Raw genomic sequence first — 24,162 nt, forward strand, 5'->3', positions numbered from 1 at the left:
CACAGTGCCAGTGGTTGTAATGCACAAAGTTTGACAAGGTTGAAAAATATCGGCCAAGAGTTATCAGTGTTCCATCGTGATTGAATTGTAAAAAGTGCTATTACGCTATCGATAAATGTCTAACAGTAGTGTAAAAATTGTCAGTGGCTTGCTAATCTCCGTTGTTCACCGTAGATATGACATTTCACGATCACGCTATTGAAATAAAAACTGTGAGTGAAGTTTGTTATTCCATTATTTCAACGAATAGTAGTGAGAAAAGTCACCTGTGTCACTTGTGTGGGCTAATTTAAGGGTTTAAATCAGTGAATAAATAGTTGTTTTCATCATAACGAGTTCTGTTATTGTAAGTTGTACGTGATGAATATAAGAATGTGACAGTGACATCCAGTTTTTGATAAGAGTATTTGCCTATTTCCCACTATATTTTTATGGTATATGCTAGTATATTGTTTCTGGATTTACCTATATTATTGAAATAGGTTATAGCTTGTGTGTGTGTTGGCAGCGAAACCGATTCGCGATCTCACATGTGGATTGTGTGCGGACTGTTTTGCTGTGAATTCGTACCGTAGGACGGTTAGGACTACCTTCTCCGTTAATTCGGTGTTGCCAAATTCAACAGCACAGCTTACTCTAATGTCAACAGCACATCTTACGATCGTTATCCTCCAGTATTAATAGTTTCTTTTACAACTCGATTTGCCGCCGACGTATAGCAATAATTTGTCTTAACAAATTCCATGAGGGTCGTGGTATCAATTTTTGGTGTCCGAAAAAAAGGCTGGTGTCCTAACACCCCATGCCACACGCCTTTTAGGCGGCTTGCGGGGTATTATGTAGATGTAGATGATGTAGATTTCAGGTGTACTATTCGAACGAGTGGCAACGTTATCATCCATTTTTCTGATCACTAAAACATACGAAGTGAAACGCTTGTACTTCATCATCCCGATGCCGCATTATTAATATCCCAAGTAATAATCTAGGCACAATGGCAATAGGAAAACTTGCCCAAGAATAACAGAACAAAATAAAGTGACGATGAGCGGCTAAATACTCCCGCAAAACAAATTTTACACCATGCGCTCAGCGTATTTCCCTACTCCCTACGGTTGTTTAGGCACCTATGACGTCACGCCTGGCCTCGGCAACGCTCGGGTGTCTTCGCGCAGTGGTCGGCTCAGAGAAATTTTTCTCGATTTTAAATGCAATTTTTTTATTTCTTTTGATGTTGAATGGAGAAACTGAAGGTATTTTTGCGAGCTAATGTATCCATTTGACTTATTCAAAATAGTTTTTAGAGCAATCTACGACCCATGCAAGTTCCTCATTAACTACACATCCAGAGCCTATTATACCTAGTCCGAGTCAAGCTATCCTAGAGCTTAACTAGCATACATAGGTATTATTGTCCTTATTATAACAGGAAAAAACGACATCTTAAATCAATCAGTTTAACAGTCTATTTCCCTAGTTTGATCCTCGTGATTGTTTCTACCAGAATAATTATGGCTCTCTCAAATATCTTGAACATCAGGAAAAAAAATTCTACTTGAAATTTCTGAAGAAGATCGAATCGAAAGTTTTCCCTTCAGTATGCTAGACTATATCATTCAAAATTCCTACTAATAATTGTCATACTAATATGTTTATTTTAGGAATTTTAACAAATCTTGCGGCTCACCTCTGTATTCCATCTATTTACAAAACCATTCCTTTTTCATATGGGTCCCATACACTAGCTGCGTACACCAAATGGGGTCTCACGAGAGAATGATATCATTCTTGGGAAACTGGGAAAGTCATACAACTGAAGGTTGTACAATTGAGAGTGACTTCTCATGAAAATACAAGTACATACATATTTTCATTGGGCAAGCCCACTGTCATCGTACCACTGAAGGTCACTCAACTGAGGGTGCACTGTACTATTGACTGGGCTCATTAAATAATCTTAAAGAAATAAGGTACTAAAAATATTTTCCACCTCAGTTATTAAGATAATTTGGAAGAACATAAATATAATTCACAAGACCTTAAGTTATGCTATCAATTGAATAGCTCATGAAACTTGAGGCAAAATAAAAAAATGTTCAATATACTACAAGCCTCTGCAAGACAAAAACCAGGCAATGAAACTAGCACCATGCAAAATAGTACTCAACAAAAACTGTTAAACTTCTCAACATATTCTTTCCTTGTTTTTCCTTGGAAATTTCAGTTCCAAATGGTTACAATCAATCAGTGACTGATGGAAATCTACTATTTGTATCCATTCAAACTCCTGCACCAAAGTCTATTTAATTTACATTGTGTCTGACCTTTAGTAATTATCAAACCCATTTTACATACATTTAGTGATTATAAATATTCAATGACTATATGACCTTAAATTATGGATTCCACCATCATTAAGCTGGCCTCAGTGGCAGCATGTTAACCCTTTCGAGACGGTGGAGTTTTTGTCTTAGCATGACTGCTGTACTGAGCCGCAAGAGACTCTTCTTGCCCCTGGTACGGAGCATTTTTGCGAGACATTCGTTAAGAAGGGTCTCGCGGATAATCAAAAGCTCTCAGCTCCCACCTTTTTCGACCTCTCCCAGCGGGGACTCCACATTATCTCGGACTCCGAGAGTAGTTGTGCTCCCTCCTTCCTGGATTTACGACCCTACCTGCGGCATTGGTTCATGGTCAACTTATGGATTGCTTATATGTATTTGGCAAATGGATAATTGTTGCTTGCACGTAAATTGTACGCTTAGCATTGAATTCCTCATTTTCTTCTGAGCATTGTCAAATTTTAAACTAAGTTCTAAGGTTACGCATTTAATTAACACATTTAATGCAGCAACAACTCCATGTTGATGTTTATACAGACTTCGAGATATAAGTTGATATTTATCGTAGAATTTCATTTAAAACTTGTAAACGCTGCTCAAAAGGCAAAGAATTCAATTCATAGTTTATATTTCTTGAGAAAAGACGAAATATTTCTTTCGAAACCTGACTGGATAAACAATTATATGACCACGGTCATATATCCCCCTTATAGCTAAGAGGGATAATATAAGATGAGGGGTCCGGGTACCTGCTCTTCGGATTTCGAGGGTAAAGCCTAACCCCACAGTGTTGGGTCCCGAAACAAAGACATCTTACACCCCCAACCATTATAAAAGGGGGAGAGCTAGGAAACGTATACACCGTATAAGCGTGTGTAAGAGGTGCACACATGTAAGAGGTGCACCCCTATTTTGAGCATCAAAGTTATAAAGAAAAAAATTTTGCGGCATTTTTTATCCTATCGTGCGGTGTTGCAGACCTATTCCTGGAATTTCGACAGTTATCGAAATTTCCTCTTTCAATACTAATTGAAAGAGGAAATTTTGATAACTGTGGCGGTAGTAGCGGCATAAGAAGGAGTAGAAAGAGTTCCGATCCTCTCTTAGCATACTCTGTTGCTCTACGATGAGAGTCCTACTCACGAACAATTTTGTCTAAAAGCTCTCGCAGGAGTATTGCAATAGAATGGGGAACTTGCATGAATTTTTTTTATTTCACAGGTGGACAGAAAATTATTTTCTGAATACAACAAAGAAAACCGCATGTAAATCTGAGTTTTCCTTCGCGAGATATTTAATGATAAATATAACGAATTTTAAAGCGCGGGAAAAACTCCCTCACCCCCCAAGCCACTGCCGACGAAGCCTCGATGACGTCAAAGGTGCCTAAACATCACGCGAAGCTATTGTTGTGATTGTTTGTAATAGTTGCCAGCAGTTGTGAGAGCTTCGTTTGTTAGACGTGTTGATTATTTTATATTTAAAGATAAATATCCGACGATAGAGGCTTGGAAGCCCTCATATTTTGCATTATTTATAATATTAATATCTGAGTAAGGGCATAAAATATAAAACGAGCAGTTAAACCAAAAATTTTATAATACCTAAATAACATCGTTGTAGGAGTCTGAGCCACGGCCATTGGAAGGGGGATACGTTAATTGTAAGTTGATGTTATCGACGGCATATCATTCATTTAAGTATGTAATTAGAACGATTTTGATGTTTACTAATGTCCGCTTAGCTTTTATATACAATAACTTCATCCGTTTATTCGTAGGTACCGGAGAATTCGTCGTTTAGGACTGTATGTGCTTGTATTATGAGGTGAATTCCAGTCAATGCAACTTTTGCTCGCTGATTGGAGACATCTAGGAACATTTTTGTGCCAAAATAGTGTTATTTTCAACGTGACATCTCCCGTTAAGCTACTACTAATAATCACAGTGCCAGTGGTTGTAATGCACAAAGTTTGACAAGGTTGAAAAATATCGGCCAAGAGTTATCAGTGTTCCATCGTGATTGAACTGTAAAAAGTGCTATTACGCTATCGATGAATGTCTAACAGTAGTGTAAAAATTGTCAGTGGCGTGCTAATCTCCGTTGTTCATCGTAGATATGGCATTTCACGATCACGCTATTGAAATAAAAACTGTGAGTGAAGTTTGTTATTCCATTATTTCAACGAATAGTAGTGAGAAAAGTCACCTGTGTCACTTGTGTGGGCTAATTTAAGGGTTTAAATCAGTGAATAAATAGTTGTTTTCATCATAACGAGTTCTGTTATTGTAAGTTGTACATGATGAATATAAGAATGTGACAGTGACATCCAGTTTTTGATAAGAGTATTTGTCTATTTCCCACTATATTTTTATGGTATATGCTAGTATATTGTTTATGGATTTACCTATATTATTGAAATAGGTTATAGCTTGTGTGTGTGTTGGCAGCGGAACAGATTCGCGATCTCACATGTGGATTGTGTGCAGACTGTTTTGCTGTGAATTCGTACCGTAGGACGGATAGGACTACCTTCTCCGTTAATTCGGTATTGCCAAATTCAACAGCACAGCTTACTCTAATGTCAACAGCACAGCTTACGATCGTTATCCTCCAGTATTACAAGTTTCTTTTACAACTCGATTTGCCGCCGACGTATAGCAATAATTTGTCTTAACAAATTCCATGAGGGTCGTGGCATCAATTTTTGGTGTCCTAAAAAAAGGCTGGTGTCCTAACACCCCATGCCACACGCCTTTTAGGCGGCTTGCGGGGTATTATGTAGATGTAGATGAATTTCAGGTGTACTATTCGAACGAGTGGCAACGTTATCATCCATTTTTCTTATCACTAAAACATACGAAGTGAAACGCTTGTACTTCATCATCCCGATGCCGCATTATTAATATCCCAAGTAATAATCTAGGCACAATAGCAATAGGAAAACTTGCCTAAGAATAACAGAACAAAATAAAGTGACGATGAGCGGCTAAATACTCCCTCAAAACAAAATTTACACCATGCGCTCAGCGTATTTCCCTACTCCCTACGGTTGTTTAGGCACCTATGACGTCACGCCTGGCCTCGGCAACGCTCGGGTGTCTTCGCGCAGTGGTCGGCTCAGAGAAATTTTTCTCGATTTTAAATGCAATTTTTTTATTTCTTTTGATGTTGAATGGAGAAACTGAAGGTATTTTCGCGAGCTTATGTATCCATTTGACTTATTCAAAATGGTTTTTAGGGCAATCTACGACCCATGCAAGTTCCTCATTGCAGCCGTGGAAAATTTTAAGGCAAAACACGACAGGCACATAGCATGAACCTTCCCATGAGATTGGACAACAATCGGGGCAATATCAGCGACATAGGATAATAACCACGTCGTAAATTTAACGGAACCACACTCGGCCCTCCATCAGCCAATGCCTATGCCATTTTTTTTCCTTTCCGAGACCACACAGGAAAATAGGAAAATATCAAGTTACCGGGGAACAATGGAAACGTGTTTCATCCCTTCGCCCATCTCATCAGCTGACCTTTTTCGTTCTACCAGGTTCAATTCTCCCAGTTTCTGGAGGCCAAATGCTAGGTAAGTCACCTACTGAGCTTGAAGATATCTCGATATCTTTCAGCAATTGTATGACAAGCACGAGGATTTAAAAAGAATGAGACCTAATTATATCTGACAGCATTTAAGCTTTTTAAGCTCTAATTGAATAACACAAAGATTTATACTTAAAACAAGGCTACTAATATTCAACATAGTCCAAACAGCACAATTTCGGAAGAGACAAGCGTAGCATAAGCGCATTCAAACAAGACGAGACAGACTGGAAACATCAGGCAACGCAAACTGCGTACTCCACATTGCTGCACCTTCGCCCCTTCGCTTTGAAGGCAACGACGTCACATGCAAGATCGGACATGTTCTTCCCTTGCTCCTTCGCTCATAGCCTCGTAGCTTGAAATACGGAGGGGAGGGATCGCGCTCCTTCCCCTCGACCTCTCCTTCAGCGCTCTTTACTTATAAACATTTCCGATTTCTCCTATCCACCATTTAGTCCAACAATGAACACACTCGTTCGAATTTTCTAAACCGCAGGTTTTGACACCAATATAATTTTCAGTGGCAAAAAATCCTCATATTAGCATCTGAAGATGATTTTTAAAAAATCAGGTCCTCAGCATAATGGAAATTGCTCGGCAAGAGAGATGTTGACTATTAACCAGGTATGTCCTTCAAAACTATGCATTTCTCTACGTCTGATATCCGATTACTATATGCAGTATAAATGCCGCGGGATACCTACTCGTGGCAGTAAATTTAGCGCGCCCTCCGGAGCAAAATACCCCGCATGATCTTTTCCATGTTCACCTCTGGGGTACCGAGGTGACAGCACAATGCTTACAAGAAAAGCAAACAGGAGCATTTTAAAAATACGTCACTAAGGAAAAAACTCTCCTGCCTGCCGCTTGTTTTTGACCCAGGGTTTCTGATGACTGACTCACGCTGAAAACCAAGGCCACTCAGTTCCCCTTGGACTTGCGACCGGCGAAGGGGAGGGGGGGAAGATTAGAAGTTTGTGTAAGAGGCGCACCCTCATTTTCGGCTGCAATTTCTGGGAAAAAAGGCGCGCCTCTTACACACGCTTATACAGTATTCGGTATTCATTCATCTGCATAAGAAAACCTCCAACGACTATAAACGGCTTTCGTCTCTCGGGTCAAGAAATGTCCACACATATTTTCGTCTTTAATAGGGAAAAGGTTAAAACCCTCATCAGCCAAGCAAGAGGTCGTGGGCTTGAGTCCCACCATGGGTAGGTTGCCCCTATCCAGGGCATGGACGCTCGTGTAACTTAAATTGTTTACTTGTTGAAAAACCCTGATGTAAAAGGCCAATGTAATGCTGTTTTCAGTGATATAGAAAAAAAATATATTTATATTTTTTATTTAAATATCACATAAAATGGTAGCTGCTTTAAGACAATTAGCATAAATACTTAAGATACAAGATTTTGCCTGTTTCACAGATAAGGAAATAATTTACCAAGGAAAAACGTAAAAAACAAACTCTTTCTAGGGGCAAATATCAATGTCGTAGAAAATATTTATCATTTTTAACAAGTTTTGGAAAGTGTTCATGTGCAAATATTGCAACAGCCAAAAAGGCAGTGGCCAGAAAAACATTTCAAAGGGGTATTCATACGGACAGAGAATAAATTTTGATGGAGTTCATTTGCAGTGAATACACCTAATTTTGTATCTTTCAAATGTTTCAGGAGGTTCAAAGCCCAAGCCCTCGTCCTCCCTCTGTGCTCTGTGCCTCATACATGCATTGGTAATCTTAGACGATGTAAAACTCCTATCTACTCATATAGCATCTAGGTCACTGTGATGTCATGTGGAGTGGCACCAATCTGGCCTTTTTCAAATGAGGTTAAAATTGACCATTAACATTCGTCTTAACAGGGATTTCTAAAACCAAATAATTTGTATATTATGAATACACTAATGGTGCGTAACGAATCGCTATCAATGCCTTTCGTTTTCTTTGATGAAGGAAACTACCCTATTCACTCGCCCTGGTATGAATGGTAACTACTAGGTTTCCGGCATTTTGAAAATCCTTTCCTTCATTTGATATATAAAGCTGTAGCCGAGATTAAAAACATTCCTAAAGCGAATCATCACCAATCATGACAGTGTTTTCAAACCGAGTGCTGGATAGCTATGGTATAACCATAAGTAATGTATAACTTACATTTTGACCAAAATTTTTCATGTCCTGGGCTCCCTTTTGATAGCCCTCACCTGCTGAGAGAAGGTAGGTTCAACAAAATCGCTCAGTATTGATTACAGCTGTTGCCAATCGGTCAAGAAAGACTGTGAAAGAAGCATGTATAACTAAACACTATCGGATACAAATAATTTGAACCAGGGGTGTGTTGGAATGATTTTTTTGCACTGAAGCTCAGTGGAGCACCGAATATACGAAGATCTGTCCGCTAATAATTAGCACCCCCTCTCCTCCAATTCTTTCTGTTCCTTCCTTCCCTTCCCCCAACTGCTAGCGCTTTGTGCTTTCAAATAACAATAGTTCTTTAAGGATGTCTTCAAACAAGTCGAATCGGGCCATTGACGGCACAGCGCGACACGCGGGAAGCACGGCTATTAGTTCCTAATGATGCAGCATGAAATTTGCCCATTGATACGTAAGACAAATAAAAAACTCAAGCAAACAGGCATCGTCATTATGAATATGGTGTGGTGTCACCAGCATGTTGGGAAGATGCCTATAAAAGAGAAGTTTAAGCAGGCAGACATTTTCCATTCTCAGTATCTATGGATAAAATAGAATCACCACTCATCTAAAGTTCAATTGGAGTTACTTTTGATCAGAAAAAGTTCCACAGTAGACTAAAATGCTGAAAAGTGTCAGCATAATTTATTGCTGTTAAATAAATACCTTTTTCTTACAATTCCTGTGAATCAAATTTGAGTTCTTTCATAAAAATTACCACCTATTACTATTAATTTTTTTAAGCTTTCCCTCCATTATTTTTACCACTTTATAGGGCCCCTACACATTTCACTTTGAATTCGCAGAACCAAGGAGTTTTTACATAACCACACTTAATGGCTGGGAGGCTATTGACTCACCTTTGCTCTGGATATTACTTAGGATACATGTATCTATGATTATAATGTTAACTAACAACAAATATCGGATAGAATGAGTTATATAATTAATTTCATGCCTCTAAAATGATTCTTTGCCATTTTTTACAGAGAAATATCTAAATATCTTGCTGGGGCAAGAAATTTGCAATTTTTGTGAAATTGATAGATATGACTTTCACTTATAGAAAATCCATACTGCATGAAGACACCTGCACTGCAAAACCTTTGTAAATTTCAAAGAATTTTTTATATGGTACAATGTATTTTGATGCCAAGGCTTGGTACTTTTAGCATCAAAACACATCATACCAAATGAAAAATTCTCTGAAAATTTACAAAGGTTGTTTATCTTCATGTTACAATTTTTGCACTGATGAAGCTATGATGTTTACTCTCCTATCCCTCAAGTTTTTAAAACTTTTTTTCAGGCCCTGATTAATGTACTATTGAAAACTAGGGTTGTAAGTAAAATTTTAGGCATAAAAAATATTTTGAATGAATACCATTTAAAAGAAGACTAATGCTGGGCAGCCGTTGAACAGGCCGAATGAGTAATTCTTGAAGGCTTTGACGGCCGCACTCTGGCTTGGTCTGACAAACTTTAAGAAAAGCATGGAAGCGAGGCTTTGTTTCATCACACTTGCATAACATCTCTTTCATATTTTCAAAAAAATTAACATATGGTGGATAGGCCTTCAGAAGTTCCGGAGCCTAAAAAGTAAAACAAAACATGACAAAAATCAAATATAACATAAGTGTGAAAGTAACTAGGTTTTCTTTCACAGATGTACAATAGATAGCCATATATGTATAATAGAAAAACGTCCCTTCAAACCATCTTTAGGAAAGACTCCCCTTACTTCTCAGATTTTTTTTGTTTCCATGAACAGATCTTTTTTCCCAGACTTTCTAGGAAGTGGACACTATGCAAAAGAGTGGATGAAAGCAAAGTTACCATTCCATTTGTGAAATTTAACTTCCACATAATTAAGCCTGACACTCTCGAACTAAATATACTTTCACTCAGACGACCTTTAAATCAAACATTAATCAAAATACAATTGTGACACCAATTGCAACAATTCATAAGTTTAAAAAAAAATTACAATTAGTGCAATATGCATGATTAAGTGAAGCTTGTAAATAAGATTCCAATAAAGCCGAGAGTATTCATACACATAAGTTGATCATTTTCTTATTTTCAAGCCAAATGGCTACTTTGCGAAAAACTGGGTGTGCATTTTCTTGGAAGCATAGCAACATTATGACTTTTTCAACAGCAAGTAATCATCATTTTTCAAAGGATTAAAGGGAAGAATTACGGACTGTAATTAGATATGTGATAACCAGCTCCTTTTTTAAGCAGTTTCAAAAGAAAATTTATGAACTATAATAAAAAATCATTTAATACTTACATAATTTAAAATTATCTTCCCAATACTATAATCTTCCTTCCAATGATTAGCTTTCCATATAAGTTCATCTAGCATCAACTTATGGACATCATATATGGGAGGAAAATTACCAAATATTATTTTCAATTCAGTGTTATTCAACAAAGGTTTCCCTGACTGCAATTCCTTTTCCAACGGATCCTTGAAAAGCTGAAAAAAATCAAAACCAAATTTTACTCAAACAAAATTAGCAGAGTAGAATCTTATTTTAAAAGTTGAACTGGTCAAAAACTTATAAATTGTAAATCAATGTGTTTTTTAGCACGGTAATGCCTTTTAAGTTATCTAAATATCATTTAAAAACCATGTTGCATAAATAAAATAGAGATCAGACTGTAAAGAATTATACAGCAATTATATCCATTCATAACAAAAAACAATAAATAATTCACTGAATGCCATCTACTCTCACACCTCATTTAGCATAATTCCAGCCAGAGTGCTAATTCATCCCTTAGGAAAACATTCCCAATGCCGCTTAGATAAATCGCATTACCATAATCCTCCCTTGACTAAATGTGAACTTGTCACAGTACACACAAAATTAATCCTATTTTAAGCAAATTAACAGTACTTTTTGCCTTAAATCTTCTTATATTTTTATGTATTCCTTGAAATCCATTCTTGTGCAATGGCCAAATACAATGTCCACTGCCCCACCCAGATAGCCCACCTACCAAAGTAATTATGTAATCTCTTCCTTCTCCTCAACTTAATAACTTAAGTGAACTTATACCATTAATTGAGTTTGGAGCTGGTAGAAATGAGATTATTGAAAGCAATGAGGCTTGATATGTAATTTTTGCCATCATAAGTTGATGGGGCATTGATTTCCACCACAAGGGTTTACAGTGCAGCCTTCAATGTCAACCGTAATTATGAAGGAGAAATGTAGCAGTGGCTAAGCTGCATGCAGCATCAACACAAAAGAGTGCATGAGTATATGTATTCATCACTGGCTAAAACATCATGAACCCACTATGAGTTTTTCCTATGTCTTAGCTTCAGCCATCTAAAAATTAGAGAAGAGGTATATAAAAAGGAAATTTTTTTTAACCTGTAAATAAGGCCAGTTTAAGAGGTAAGCTATGTACACCTCTTCGTAAAGGCCGCTTTACACGATGAATGATCATTCGAAAGATCTTTCGAAAGATCATTCGAATGACCATCATTCACCGTGTATAACGGAAATTTCCTGCATTCGAATGATTATTCGAATGAAATTTCAGGCCTGTTCTAATTTGCTTGAATGATTTCCGCGAATGATATGAGCGCACGGCGTCCATCTTGCCATTGGCATCCACCTCGGAATGTTAATATTTTATATAAAAATTTGGAAGCATAGTAACCCACGAAATAGCTCAAATAATTAATATGTACTTTGAGAGAACATAAATTCACAAACATCAACTGTCTAAAGTCAGTAATTCGGAAATAACATTTCGGATATTTAATGAATAAAAACATCATTTTTCTCCTCGATTGCGTCTATATTTTGTTCAATTTACAATTATTAAACTATACTTCATGATTTGAGCGCTAAAGTTTCGGGTGAGAGTCCCAATTAATCACACAATATCTGTTTATTCGGTGAACACATTCCAGCCAACACGAGCCGCTACGCTATCTTGGCTCACCTATGAGATCACAATATTGCCTATCTCCAATCATTCAAGGAACTCACCCGAAAGAAATTTTGAGCATGTCCTAATTTGCTTGAATGATTCCGTGAATGATATGAGCGCATGGCGTCCATCTTGCCATTAGCACCACCTCGGAATTTTAAGATCATATATATAAAATTTGGAAGCATATTAACTCATGCGATAGCTCAAATCATTAATATTTACTTTGAAAGAAAGTAAATTCACAAACATCATTCCTCAAAATAGAGTAATTTGGAAAAAACATTCCGGATTTTTAAAGTTCAAAATCGTCGTTTTTCTCCTCGATTGCATCTATATTTTGTTTGATTTACAATTATTAAACTGTATTTAATGATTTGAACGCTAAAGTTTGGGGTGAGACTCCCAATTAATGACAAAATATCTGTTAATTCGGTGAACACATTCCAGCCAAAACGAGCCATGGCATTACATTGGCCCACCTAGGAAGTCACAATATCACGGGGTTGCCTATAATTTAAGGGGCAAACCCTATAAGTTAGCCCATGAATATCACAGTCCACTTTCTTCCCCTGCTTCGATAGCAAGGAATGAGATGACACTGAGCCAACTTCATTGTAGAAAGTTTGAGGATGCTGAAGCGCACTCTTTCGAAAATAGAACAGGTCGCTTCCTTTTTTCTCTTCCTGTTACCTTTCTTCTCTCGCACAGAAGTGATCTTTGCTCGACTGCATTGTGAAGGCTGTGTACCCGAAGGGACCCCAAACATAAAAACTCATGGTCGACCGGCCTTCAACCTTGAGGAGCTTTTGCTTTATGCTTATTATGTTCTTTTTTTATGGGAGCTGGACGCTGTGGCGTCAATACGGGACTGGTCTCTGGACTGGACAATAGGATTTTTCTGAACGAGTAACAATTTGCAGTTTTTCCCCAAATTATCTTTTCACTTACTTTATAATTTAATGAATCGGAAGGGAAAAGACTTCGGGCAGCCATTTGTAGATTAAGTTCCCTTATGATCATGTTACAGAGCACACTAACTTGAAGCATAATCATCTTTGCTCTGCAGCGAAAACAACCAATTATGTACTTCGTTACGGGATTACAAAACGCACGCTTTATTAAAGTGGTTTTCCGCTGTCAATACGTACCGTTCTAATTCCTCTCATTACTTAGTGCGTCATACCCCACTGAAAGTAAAAGCAATACAATATTATATTGAAGCGCACATGTAAACGAAGCATTCCGTCGTCTGCGAATCCCAAAACAAATCATGTGGCCAGAAGTGGTCGGAAATATCGTTAGAATCGAAATACACTATCGATAGTCGCACCAGTGCGCATCATTTCTGCGCAGAAAATTCACCGAAATCTTTCACCGTGTATAGCAGTACCGGCGTATGAATTTCTTGCGAATGATAATTCGAATGATCTTTCGAAAGATCTTTCGAATGATCATTCACCGTGTAAAGCGGCCTTAAGGCGCCACGCAAAAGGGGGCACCTAAGTACTCAGTCCAATGTTCAATACTAATCCTACTACCTTTAAGGTTATTTTTGAGGGGGGGTGGAATGTTGCTTGCTTACGCTAGAAAAAGGTCTATGTTACTAGGTGTATTTGGCCAGTCTAAAAATACTGACACCACTGAGCACTGATCAGAATTTTTAAAGGCATTTTTATTCCATGATTTTTGATTTGATTCCATGAATAATTACAGCTATAATACAATCCTAATCATGAACACAAATGCAAAGCATTTAAACCAGGGAAAAAAGTTGACAGCCAAATCAGAATACAGTAAACTCTTGATTTTACGAAGCAGGATTTTACGAAGTTTTCGATTATACGAAGTGATATTGCGGTCCCGGTGAAAAGCCTATGCTAAATACATGGCGCTATTCGATTATACGAAGTTTCGATTATACGAAATTTTTTGAATTTACGAACCTCGGCTCGGTCCCTAGGAGCAAATGGCATTCGTTTATACGAACTACGGCGAAAAATTTGTCAAAAAAACTAGTTACGCCGGCGTAAGTAGCTAAAAAATCAGCGCTTCCAACTGTGGTCCATCAAAAGAGCGAAATCGTAAATGATAATGCAACTTTGGAGAGAAATGGGTCGCCAAAAACCTCGCTGTGGGAATTTAGGGGGAGTAGGAGTTCAGTTAAAATATCGCGGCTGACATTATGCCCCTATTTACGTGCCTGTTCGTAAACATAGCATCGACAATAATTCGTAGTTTAACATGTCAGGAAGGTCGCGCGGAGTATTTCGTACACCCCTAATTAACCCTTTGCACTGCTATGAACGTACTTCGAAGACTACTTGACTACTTTTCGCCGAAGCACTTCGAAGGGTCCCTAATCCGGGACCCTTTCCTCGACGAGCTCCCCCTCGCTGGCCCCTGAAACTGGGCTATTTTTTAATGCATTACCTGACGCAACCCTGGGTTTCAAAGGGCAAAGGTGCCATGGGGGGAAAAAGAGTAAAGTGCGTGTTACTGTGGGGCTGTGCGTCAACCAAACGGGCTCGGACAAAATAATCCCGTTGTCATTGGGAAATTTGAAAGGCCACGGTGCTTAAAACATGTAAAATTGGAAGCCCTCCCCGTTTTTTACCATGCAAATAAAAACAGCTGGATGACCCGAGAAATTTTCCAGCAAACGGTTATACGTCTACAGAGAAAAATTACTGGAGAGAACAGCAAAATTGTTTTAATAATGGATAATGCCACCGTTCATAAATACGTGGAAGATCTAAAATTGGCTAATGTTCGAGTCCTCTTTTTACCCCCGAACTCGACTAGCAAGTCCCAGCCCTTGGACCAAGGCATTATCCAGGATTTTAAAGTCCTGTACCGGAAGAAGCTTGAGCGGTATTACTTGCGATGGATCGGTATGTATACATTCATCTATTTTGCTCATGTGCGCTTGGATATCGATTTAGATATTTTTATTCATGATTATCATTCTTTCAAATCTATTTGCCACTTTTATAAATGGGAACAGAAATTAATAACATCCCGAAATGGACGTTGATACATGCAATCCGCGCCATAATATCTTTTCGTGTATATATTGGCCTTTGTGAATGAACAACTTAAATATCTTAAGTATTGGGCTCTATTTACCGCCAATTTATATTTCAGGCTTCTCGTAATGAAGACGCACTTCCAAGTCTAACCATGAACTTTCTTCTCACGCGCTTCCCCGTTCTCCCATGCTGGGTTCTGTCTTTCCAAAGCCTTTGTCCCTTCCCTCCTGCCGCCTTTGGCTTATCTTGCTGACACCCACCTTACGCATCCCAAACCCCTCCTTCCCCAGCATTTCCCATTCACTCCCTCCCTAAGGTGACTGAGCTTGTGTGCGTCGCAAAAAAATACGGCCCCCAAAAGTAGACTGAGGCAGAGCTGAAGGCCATTTCCCCACCCTTCTTTGTCCTGCCCCCTTCACAGTCCTTGTGCTGACCACACTTCTTCCCTCAGGCAATCCCCATCCCACTCTTATTCACCCCACCCACTGGGAACGTTCCCCGATTGTGGAGAAGGGCATGGTTCATCTTTACCTGCAACGGGGGGAAGTTATTAACCGGAGAGAGGCGGAAGAAGTATCTTCCACTATCGGGAAAATGGTGCCGCGCTTATAATTCTCTCTCTTCTTCTCAGCTGACTTTTCAATTGAAATTATTTTCGTTGCTCTTTCCACACTATATTTATTTACGATTATGGCGCGACTATTTTTTAGTGCTAAAACTAAGAAAATCTTTTCTCTATGTCAATGATCCTTTGCATAACTTTCAATACGGCGGAGAAAGGAACACGAAAACTAAATGAGGTGACGTACAGGTTTTTGCGTGTCATTTTTTGGGAATTCACGCTAGTGAACCAATACTTAACCACGTTGAGAAATGATAAAACGTCTCTTGTAGGAAAACAATCAATGTGGATAATAACGTTTCTATCTATATTTCTCCGATACTGTAAGATGTTTCTCCTGTATTTTTCCGGTTGGAACCTTGCTCCTGTCGGCATAAAAGGAGAGAAACATACTATATGAACAGGTCACCTCACACCCGGTATGAAGAATACAGTCCTGATGAAGAATCAAGTCTTTTATGGCAACGTCTGCGAAGATGATGGAACACAGTAGTCGGACGGAGAACTCAAACAGAATTTACTTCAAATATTCGCCAGAAGATAATCACATCCTACGTTATTTATGATCGTAATTGAATCTCAGTGAAAATATAGCACATTCTGCTGAAAATACGAAGTAACTCGAAATATTAACTTACGAAGGTTATTTTGGAAACGGGCTAAGACCCTTGTTTTTCTTTTTTTTCTCGTCACTGAGCAATAGAGGGCGACATAAATGGCGGTTAGGCCGGCTGCCGCTAAAATTCCGTGGGTGTCAGAAACAAATATCTATCTTTTGCATACTTAATAGTAGCTATTGGCTCCTAACCACAAATTTATTACTGTAAATCCTTATAATAAACATTGCAATTCATTATTTGATAACGTTTTCTAAACTGGTCGGGAATTTCTTTAGCGATCGTTGATGTTGAAGTATGAACAAGAAATGGGAATTTAATGGTGGTATAATTATTTAACGATTTTTCACATCATAAATCGATAGCAAAAAGCCTTTTCTATGAATTATACCGAGAATAACCACCAAAAACATTTAAATAAGACCACTAAAGACAAAAAACGGCGGAAGAAACAAAAGCGAACATTTTTTTCGTGACTTATGAAAAAGGTTTGAATTTACGAAACTCGATTTTACGAAGTGCCAATTTTCCGGTCCCACTGACTTCGTAAAATCAAGAGTTTACTGTATTCTGATGATGGATACAAGGACAACATATAATGCGCAAGTAAACAAATTCAGACCCCTAGGCCTTTGTATTAGGAAACTGGGCTAGCCGGTTAACTTTGACTTGCCTACTTCAAGTTCCAGCAGAGATATCAATACAGGTTTGGAAACTCTAGAAAACAACCTCTGGTCCCTGTCTAAGGGACATGTAATGCCACAGTCAGGGGAAACGGGACTCTATTACATAAATAGCAGTCATACAACTACATTCATAAGAACCTACTATTTACGACACTCTTATTAACAAAGTGACTCAATTTTATGAACTACTATTTTGGTCCTGATCATACACGTAGGGAAAGTCGTGCTAAAGGATCTCCAATTTAGGAAGCCTCCATTTTTTTATGTGGTGCCTACCAATATGTTGGAGCTATGTAACCTTCATTAACCAAGTGAAGTGTCTCGTCAATTGTCCATGGGAAAGGTGGGATTTGCCCCATTGGACAACAGAGAAGTGCACAACAATATCCTCAACCACAGTAATGAAACTAGTAACGTATGTCCCACCTTCCCTGCATCAAACATGGGAAAACAGATCAGGTTCCTACCTTTATTCAAAAGGACTTCACAGAGCCAAGCCACAAAATTTTAGAAAGCATGACGTATCCCATTCTACAAATCTCAACTTTGCAATGGACATTCCCTTGAATTTTCAAGGTCTTGTGAAGCAAAATCTCTCCAATTCCTTGGCTGTTTTGAAAGTTTTAAGACCCAGTAGAAACAGGCCACTTGGGTTTGAAAATTCCATAAGTAAACAGCAAGGCCAGTAGCTACCCTAATTAACAAATGATTTAGTGACATGTAAGGGTAAAATAAGAGCAGCTCTCATTCATGATAGTAAGGGGATTTCTCCGAAGTCAGCAATCTTCCACATATCTATTTGGGTATCTAGTCCTTGGAAATGTCTAAAACCGCTTTCCGATGATCAAACTTTTTGCCACGGATGACTTGGCGCCATGACTTAACCTGGGGCCTGGCATAATGGATGCCCTCAAACACATGGTTCCATTTCTGTGTTATGTGCAGTTCCATTTCAGTGTGAACAATATTTCATAGATGTCATCAACAGTCATAATTAAATGGTAGAAAAAGTATTTTGGAGGAGTGAATAGGCTGATAAAATGTTTAAAAATTACAAAAATGTTTCTCATTAGAATATTCAACAAAAGGCTTTCAAAAAACAGAATTGAAATCAAGATTTTTAAAAAATATACTAATTTAAGTTGCCTCCTCTTATTTGTCTCCTCCCTCCGTCTTCCTCTCGCCTCCAACAGAATGCTGATTTGATATTTCCAAGCTCCTTGGCCACCCACAAAGAGGGGGCAGGGATGAAATGCACTTGAGTAACAAAATTGTGGGCGGGAGGCAAAAGAAAAAGGCCAGTTGGTTGTAGGGAATGGAATGATGTAAAGGCAATAGAGAATAAAGTATTGTTAACCCTTGCAGAGAGTTTCATTCGCAAAATCCTACCAGAGAACCAATCATCTATCCTACTATGCGACTAACACTAAAAAAATTCCCATTTCAACAAATGTGAAACAATCCTTTGATAAGGTCCAGGCAACTGGGTCAAAGAAGAAAAAAAATCTTTACGGTTTGACTTACCGTCATTATTGTGTGTAGGATGCTAACATAATTTGATTCAGTCTGTACTAGTTCCATGAATACTTGCTGGCGAGGACTCATGGCTTTACGAGGACTCTCAACAGGAACAAAATCTATAAATAGAGTTATTTAAAAAATAGTTAAATGACATTGAACAAAAATTTTTCGCCATGATACTGTTCCCTATTAAAATTCAGCTTCATTATATTAAATAAATAAGCAGAATTAATTGCAAATACAAGCTCCAATCAAGAAGAGATGCAAAGAAGTTCATAATTAGATGCTGTAAATTAAATGATTAAAAAAGAAGTTTTCCAGAAAATGTAGAAATTTAAAAATACTAAAAATAGTTCTGAAAGAATAGAAACGCTATGTTTCCCCCAACTGTCCATAGTCAATTCTGGGGTATACCACTATGTTTAATCCATTTGCCTCTAAAATCTCGTGATTTCTCTTCCTAAATTTGGCAATTTATTTTGGTGAACATTTTTTTTCCGAATAAACATATTCAGGTTGCACAGCATTTACCGCATTGGAATTCTACAATTGCTTTTCAGATATATTCATTACTTTTAATTGTTTTAAACTTTATAAGAAACCCAATGCCCATATTTATGACGATGATTAAGTAATATCCCCGCAAAAAAAAGGGAGGTAAACTCTTCTTGCGATTCTCACCGGATTATCCATAATATCCAATGTTTCAAGTTCCAAATGAGGGCTTGAAACGTTGCCTATTAGGGATAAATTAACCTGGTGGGAATCCCGAGATGAGTTTACCCACATTATTCTCCAGGAAAGCATCAAATCATTTTTTTTTAATGGAACTTACCCTCATTATGTGATACATCTGGGCTTGCAGTGCAGTCTAGGAAGGAGCCCCCACTCATGCTGAGAAGAGCAGCATCACTCACTGATGACCTCCTTTTCCTGCCTCCCTCTCCTGCACTTCCTCCCGCACCATCCACCACATTGTGCGGAGACAGGCAAGGTGGGGATGTAAAGCCTTCAGGTACTGGAGATGTAAGACGCGACACCACCTCTCGTAAACGCTTCCGCTTCCTGAGCCTCGACGACAAAGAGTTGCTGGGAGTTGATTCAGGTACTGCTGCAGCTGCAGCATTGGGGCTACTTACAGATTCAAGGTACTGAAAAAATTTGAGTAAAATGAGTGATGGAATACAATGATCACTTTTTGCCAATGACCATTTATGGCTACTCCACTATGCTATCCTTGAAGCTTTCTCAAAAAGTAACATGATACTGATCTATGCAGTATCAGAAGCCACTCAAATTTTAAAGACAAAAATCAGAGAGTGAATTTACATTAACAGGATTCAAACCAAAGGAACAAAAAATATCTTTCCTACAACATATCTTTATTTAAATAAATGGTCGTAATAGGAAAATTTCTAATCTAATAGAAACAAATAACAATGAAATTTTAGATTACGGGCTTTTTTTAAAGTGCTAATGACACAAAATGGAACAATCCTCACTGAACAGTTTGAAACTTATACACATGGTATTCTCAACAATTAGACAAAAAGGAAGTAAAAGTTATAAATAGGTTTATAAATATATTTTAAGGGCATAAATAATAAATCCAAGTATGTACAGTGAGTCCTCGCTTAACGTCACCCTGTTTAACGTCATTACGCGATAACGTCACGCAAATTTTGAGATCGTCATTCGTTTATCGCACCTTCTCGCGATAACGTCAAGTCTTTTAAATTTCGCACAAGAAAAAACGCGAAGCGGCGGGCATTGCGAGTTGTTCGTTTTGTGGGCGGTAATACGGTCAGTCTAAATGAAGTGTAAAATGGTGTGTTTATTGTTAATTGCGATTACGGTTTTAGCAAATTTTCTGCAAAATGAATTCTTAGGTAGGTGCGCAAGGTTTTACTTGACATAATGGTTTTTAGGAACCTAATAAGTGATTTCAAGGAATTTTTCCGAGTAGAACTCGGAGTTATTGTCATCACTTTTTTTGCCGTGTTCACAATAATTTTGGTTCCTGTAACTGCGACGATATTTCAGGGATGATGATGCCCAGGCGAAGCCGAAAAGCAAATGCGGGAAGATACAAAAATGGAGAAGGATTTACGTAACTGCTGCTATTATCGTCGATGAAGACAGGAACAGGAACATATTTATGCCATAGTTTAGCATTACCATCGTAAAAAATGCCCCAGATATAATATGCAAAATTTTTTTTGCGTAGGAATTGTGAGGTCTAGGAGGCGATATTCACTTTTTACATTGTTTCTAATGGGATATTATGTTTCGATTAACGTCATTTAGTTTATTGTCACATTTTTCAGGAACGGTAAGTGATGTTAAACGAGGACTCACTGTATACTGTATTCAAATATATAAATTAACACATATAAATACAGTAAAACTTCGATTTTACACACTTTGATTTTACATCAAGTCTCGTTTTTACGCAGCGACACTCAAGTCCGGCCGGAAAGCATAGGGAATTCCAATGGCGAAACTTCGATTTTACATCTTTTCTTGATTTTACGCAGTTTTTTCGATTTTGCGCAGCATAACCCCAGCCCCAAAGAGGCCGCTAATCTTGATTTTACGCAGTTGTCTTTCAACTTGTTTTGAAAAACCCGACTAGAGCAATATGAAGTTAGGTTATTTATTCGTCTAAATGAGTTACAAAAATGAATACAAGAACGAATTTAAGTATACCGGGACTAGCCACGGTAATAACTTTACGTGAGTCACCCGCAATGCACAAATTGTGCGATAACTCCACAGAGAAAAAATCATTCGCCTTGACCGGGATGTTTTCCTTCGCCCCAGCGAAATATAACGGCGAAATTAGCCGTTAAAAATCCTCCCGTGCCAACATTTTGGCTTCCAAGGTGATCCAAAAAAGATAGTCGTACTTCTAGTATGGACGTAAGTCGATGGTGATTCAACACGATGGTAAAAGCATACGTCTCATTCCGCGGGCTAACCCCACATCTGCGGGACGAATGGAGGCGAGGGAAAGTTGATTGCGCGGCGTGCTTATTAGAGCTGATTCAACTTGTATCTCATTTTCAGTGGGTTTAAATGAAACATTGTTGGAACTTCAATAGATATTAGCTTAACTCCGCTAGGTGGCAAGCGTTTATTTTTAACGGAACGGGAGTTTATGCCCTCGGAGAATAACTCGCGTCGACAATCGTCATGCAATCATTGAAGTCAAATCAAGACGTGAGTGATAAGGCAGTCCCTTTAAACTCAGGAATGGCTTAGTACCATTAAATCGAAATACAAAAAGTGTCCGGTGTTGTTATCAGCTATGGGGAAGCAAAATATTACGTTAAGATGAGTCACACGGCTTGTGAGCCGAAGGTCCCGGCGCTGAATTCGCGGAAGAATGCTGACAGAGGAGCTATACCCGGTAGATTCTATCTACTTATACTAAATTTTCATGGGAAAATGGTTTTTTAATACGTAAAAATTATAAAGAAGGAAGATTGTTCCGGACTATTAATAATTTTTTTATTCATCACTGGCGGCATGACGGTAGTTGCGCGGTTATTTAAATAGCTCACTTTAAAAAAGTGATCTAAACACCGGAAAAATCTGATTTTCCTAATATCCCGGGTCCTATGTGCTACGTATTATCTTTGGTATGCTATTTGGAAGGAGGTAACTGATAGCTGGGGTCATTAGAGCCATGAAGTAAGGGCTGGGGGGATAGGAACCCTATATTGGCATTAGCCAGGTTGTAATGATAGGCCTTAAAGGGACGAGGGCTTAACGTCTCATCTGCTGGACAGAGTGGTGCACTGGAAGTGCCCTCCACATTACTCTCAAGTAGGGATAGGGCCATCTCTGATAAGTTTCTGCTACTGCCAGGACTTGAACCCAGGCCCACAGGGTGTAAAGCCTTTGTGATGTATTAGCACAATTTTGCTCTCTGTTACTGGGGTTAATTTGGATGACTATCCTCAGATATCTCATTTCTTCAATCTCCAATCTTTGTTTGTCTGCAGGTGGTTAAATGGATTTCCTGAAAACTGCTTTTAATGAGAATATTTTCGAAAATTAGCTTCTCTGCGAGCATTTAGTATCACCATTGCGACATTTCTCCTGGGTAACAGATGTAATCTTAGCGCCAGAAATTCTAGCAATTCTACCATGTTATTCAACCATGGGAAACATTGTTCAGGAATGCAACGTTGTTTTTCTCAAGGTAACACGTCATCTGTGGTGTTGCTTGTGAGTAAATAAGATTATTAGGCTTCATTTTCTTGCCTCCAAATGAGTATAATTTAATCCAGGAAACATATATCTGATACGACTGAAAAGGAATTCATGCTCTTTTACCATAAAGCCACACATAATGAGACTTTTTCTGGATCCGGTTCTGGCTCAAATCAGAACTATACAAAAGTGTTCTAAAAATTTCTAAAAGGGGTTCTAAAAATAATGAGCAATAGTTATCCTGAAAACTATACTTCTCCTCAATACCAACTCTTGATTTTACACACTTTGATTTTACACAGTGCCCATATTTCGGTCCCTCCAACTGCGTAAAATCAAAGTTTTACTGTATCTAATAAGCTCCATATCCAAAGATAATTATAATGAGCTTCAAATAAATTCAGTAACTTATTAAATAAGATTAAGATTTTTAGAGGTTAAAAAATGCACCATAAGGCATTTATAAAATAAAAGTTAAATATTCACTAAGGATTGGAAAAGAAAAACAGAGTACTTATAGACTTACTACACTTATACAAATATACTTACTTCTTCAAACAGGTAGTCTCGCTCTTGTGCACATCCCTCATTCTGAACAGATGCCCAAAACCACTCTGCCCTTACAATGTGTGCTTTGGCAGGCAAACTTTCAGGCATTATAGATGTACTAAGCTCGTCCACAACCTGCAGGTCAGAAATAGAAATAAAATTCCAACACAAAACCCAACAATCTCGGCTATCTCACTCTAGACTTGAAGTGGAAACTATTACCCCTAATAATTATGCAAATTAATGAAAAGGTAAGGGAGCACGCAAAAGTTGCTCCACAATTTTATTTTCACTTGCTGAATGAGAGGGTCTTGAACTTAAAATTTGTATTTTTCACAAGCAATCTTGATAAAAAGTGCATTATACCCAATTGGCGTCGTCAGATGCAATGGTGCAAACCGGACAACTGCATTACCAGTCAGCATTTTTGAGATCAATGGCAAAAAAGCTAATAAAACTCAAAACGATGAATCAAAATCAGTGCTGACAATGATGGAAAATTTGGGTAATTAAAAATGAGATGCATTCAGGAGAAGCATTGAAAACATGCAGCTTAAAAAAAGAAATTGTCATATGCATTACTAGAATTTCCAAGCAGATATATAATGAAAACTGATTTATGTAACCTTCATAAAGTCCCCTAAAATTTATACTACACTGAATAATATGCATTGTTTCAGCAAGTGAAAGTCCCCAAAGGTGACGGCCAAGTAAAAGATCCTACTTTTAATAAAGGCATACCGAAAGGAGTGCCACTAATAATGAAGTTAGTCTCTCAGCTAGACTTATTAAGACAGCATATTTAATAT

At 38.1% G+C, this 24,162-nt stretch overlaps 1 protein-coding gene across 3 annotated transcripts in view; it reads right to left on the minus strand.

Moving 5' to 3' along the window:
* The window catches only part of LOC124160880 (protein ECT2), a 72,004-nt gene that overhangs the window by 28,214 nt on the left and 19,628 nt on the right, over nucleotides 1-24,162 (minus strand). For all 3 annotated transcript variants that reach the window (XM_046536988.1, XM_046536990.1, XM_046536989.1), the window contains 5 exons: nucleotides 23,354-23,488; nucleotides 19,419-19,734; nucleotides 18,587-18,699; nucleotides 10,442-10,630; nucleotides 9,530-9,737 (listed from right to left, as the gene is read on the minus strand). In XM_046536988.1, coding sequence (XP_046392944.1) covers nucleotides 9,530-9,737; nucleotides 10,442-10,630; nucleotides 18,587-18,699; nucleotides 19,419-19,734; nucleotides 23,354-23,488 — 961 coding nt within the window. The remainder of the gene's footprint in view (nucleotides 1-9,529; nucleotides 9,738-10,441; nucleotides 10,631-18,586; nucleotides 18,700-19,418; nucleotides 19,735-23,353; nucleotides 23,489-24,162) is intronic.

The sequence above is a fragment of the Ischnura elegans genome, chromosome 6, assembly GCF_921293095.1.
Source record: "Ischnura elegans chromosome 6, ioIscEleg1.1, whole genome shotgun sequence".
NCBI classification, from domain to species: domain Eukaryota; kingdom Metazoa; phylum Arthropoda; class Insecta; order Odonata; family Coenagrionidae; genus Ischnura; species Ischnura elegans.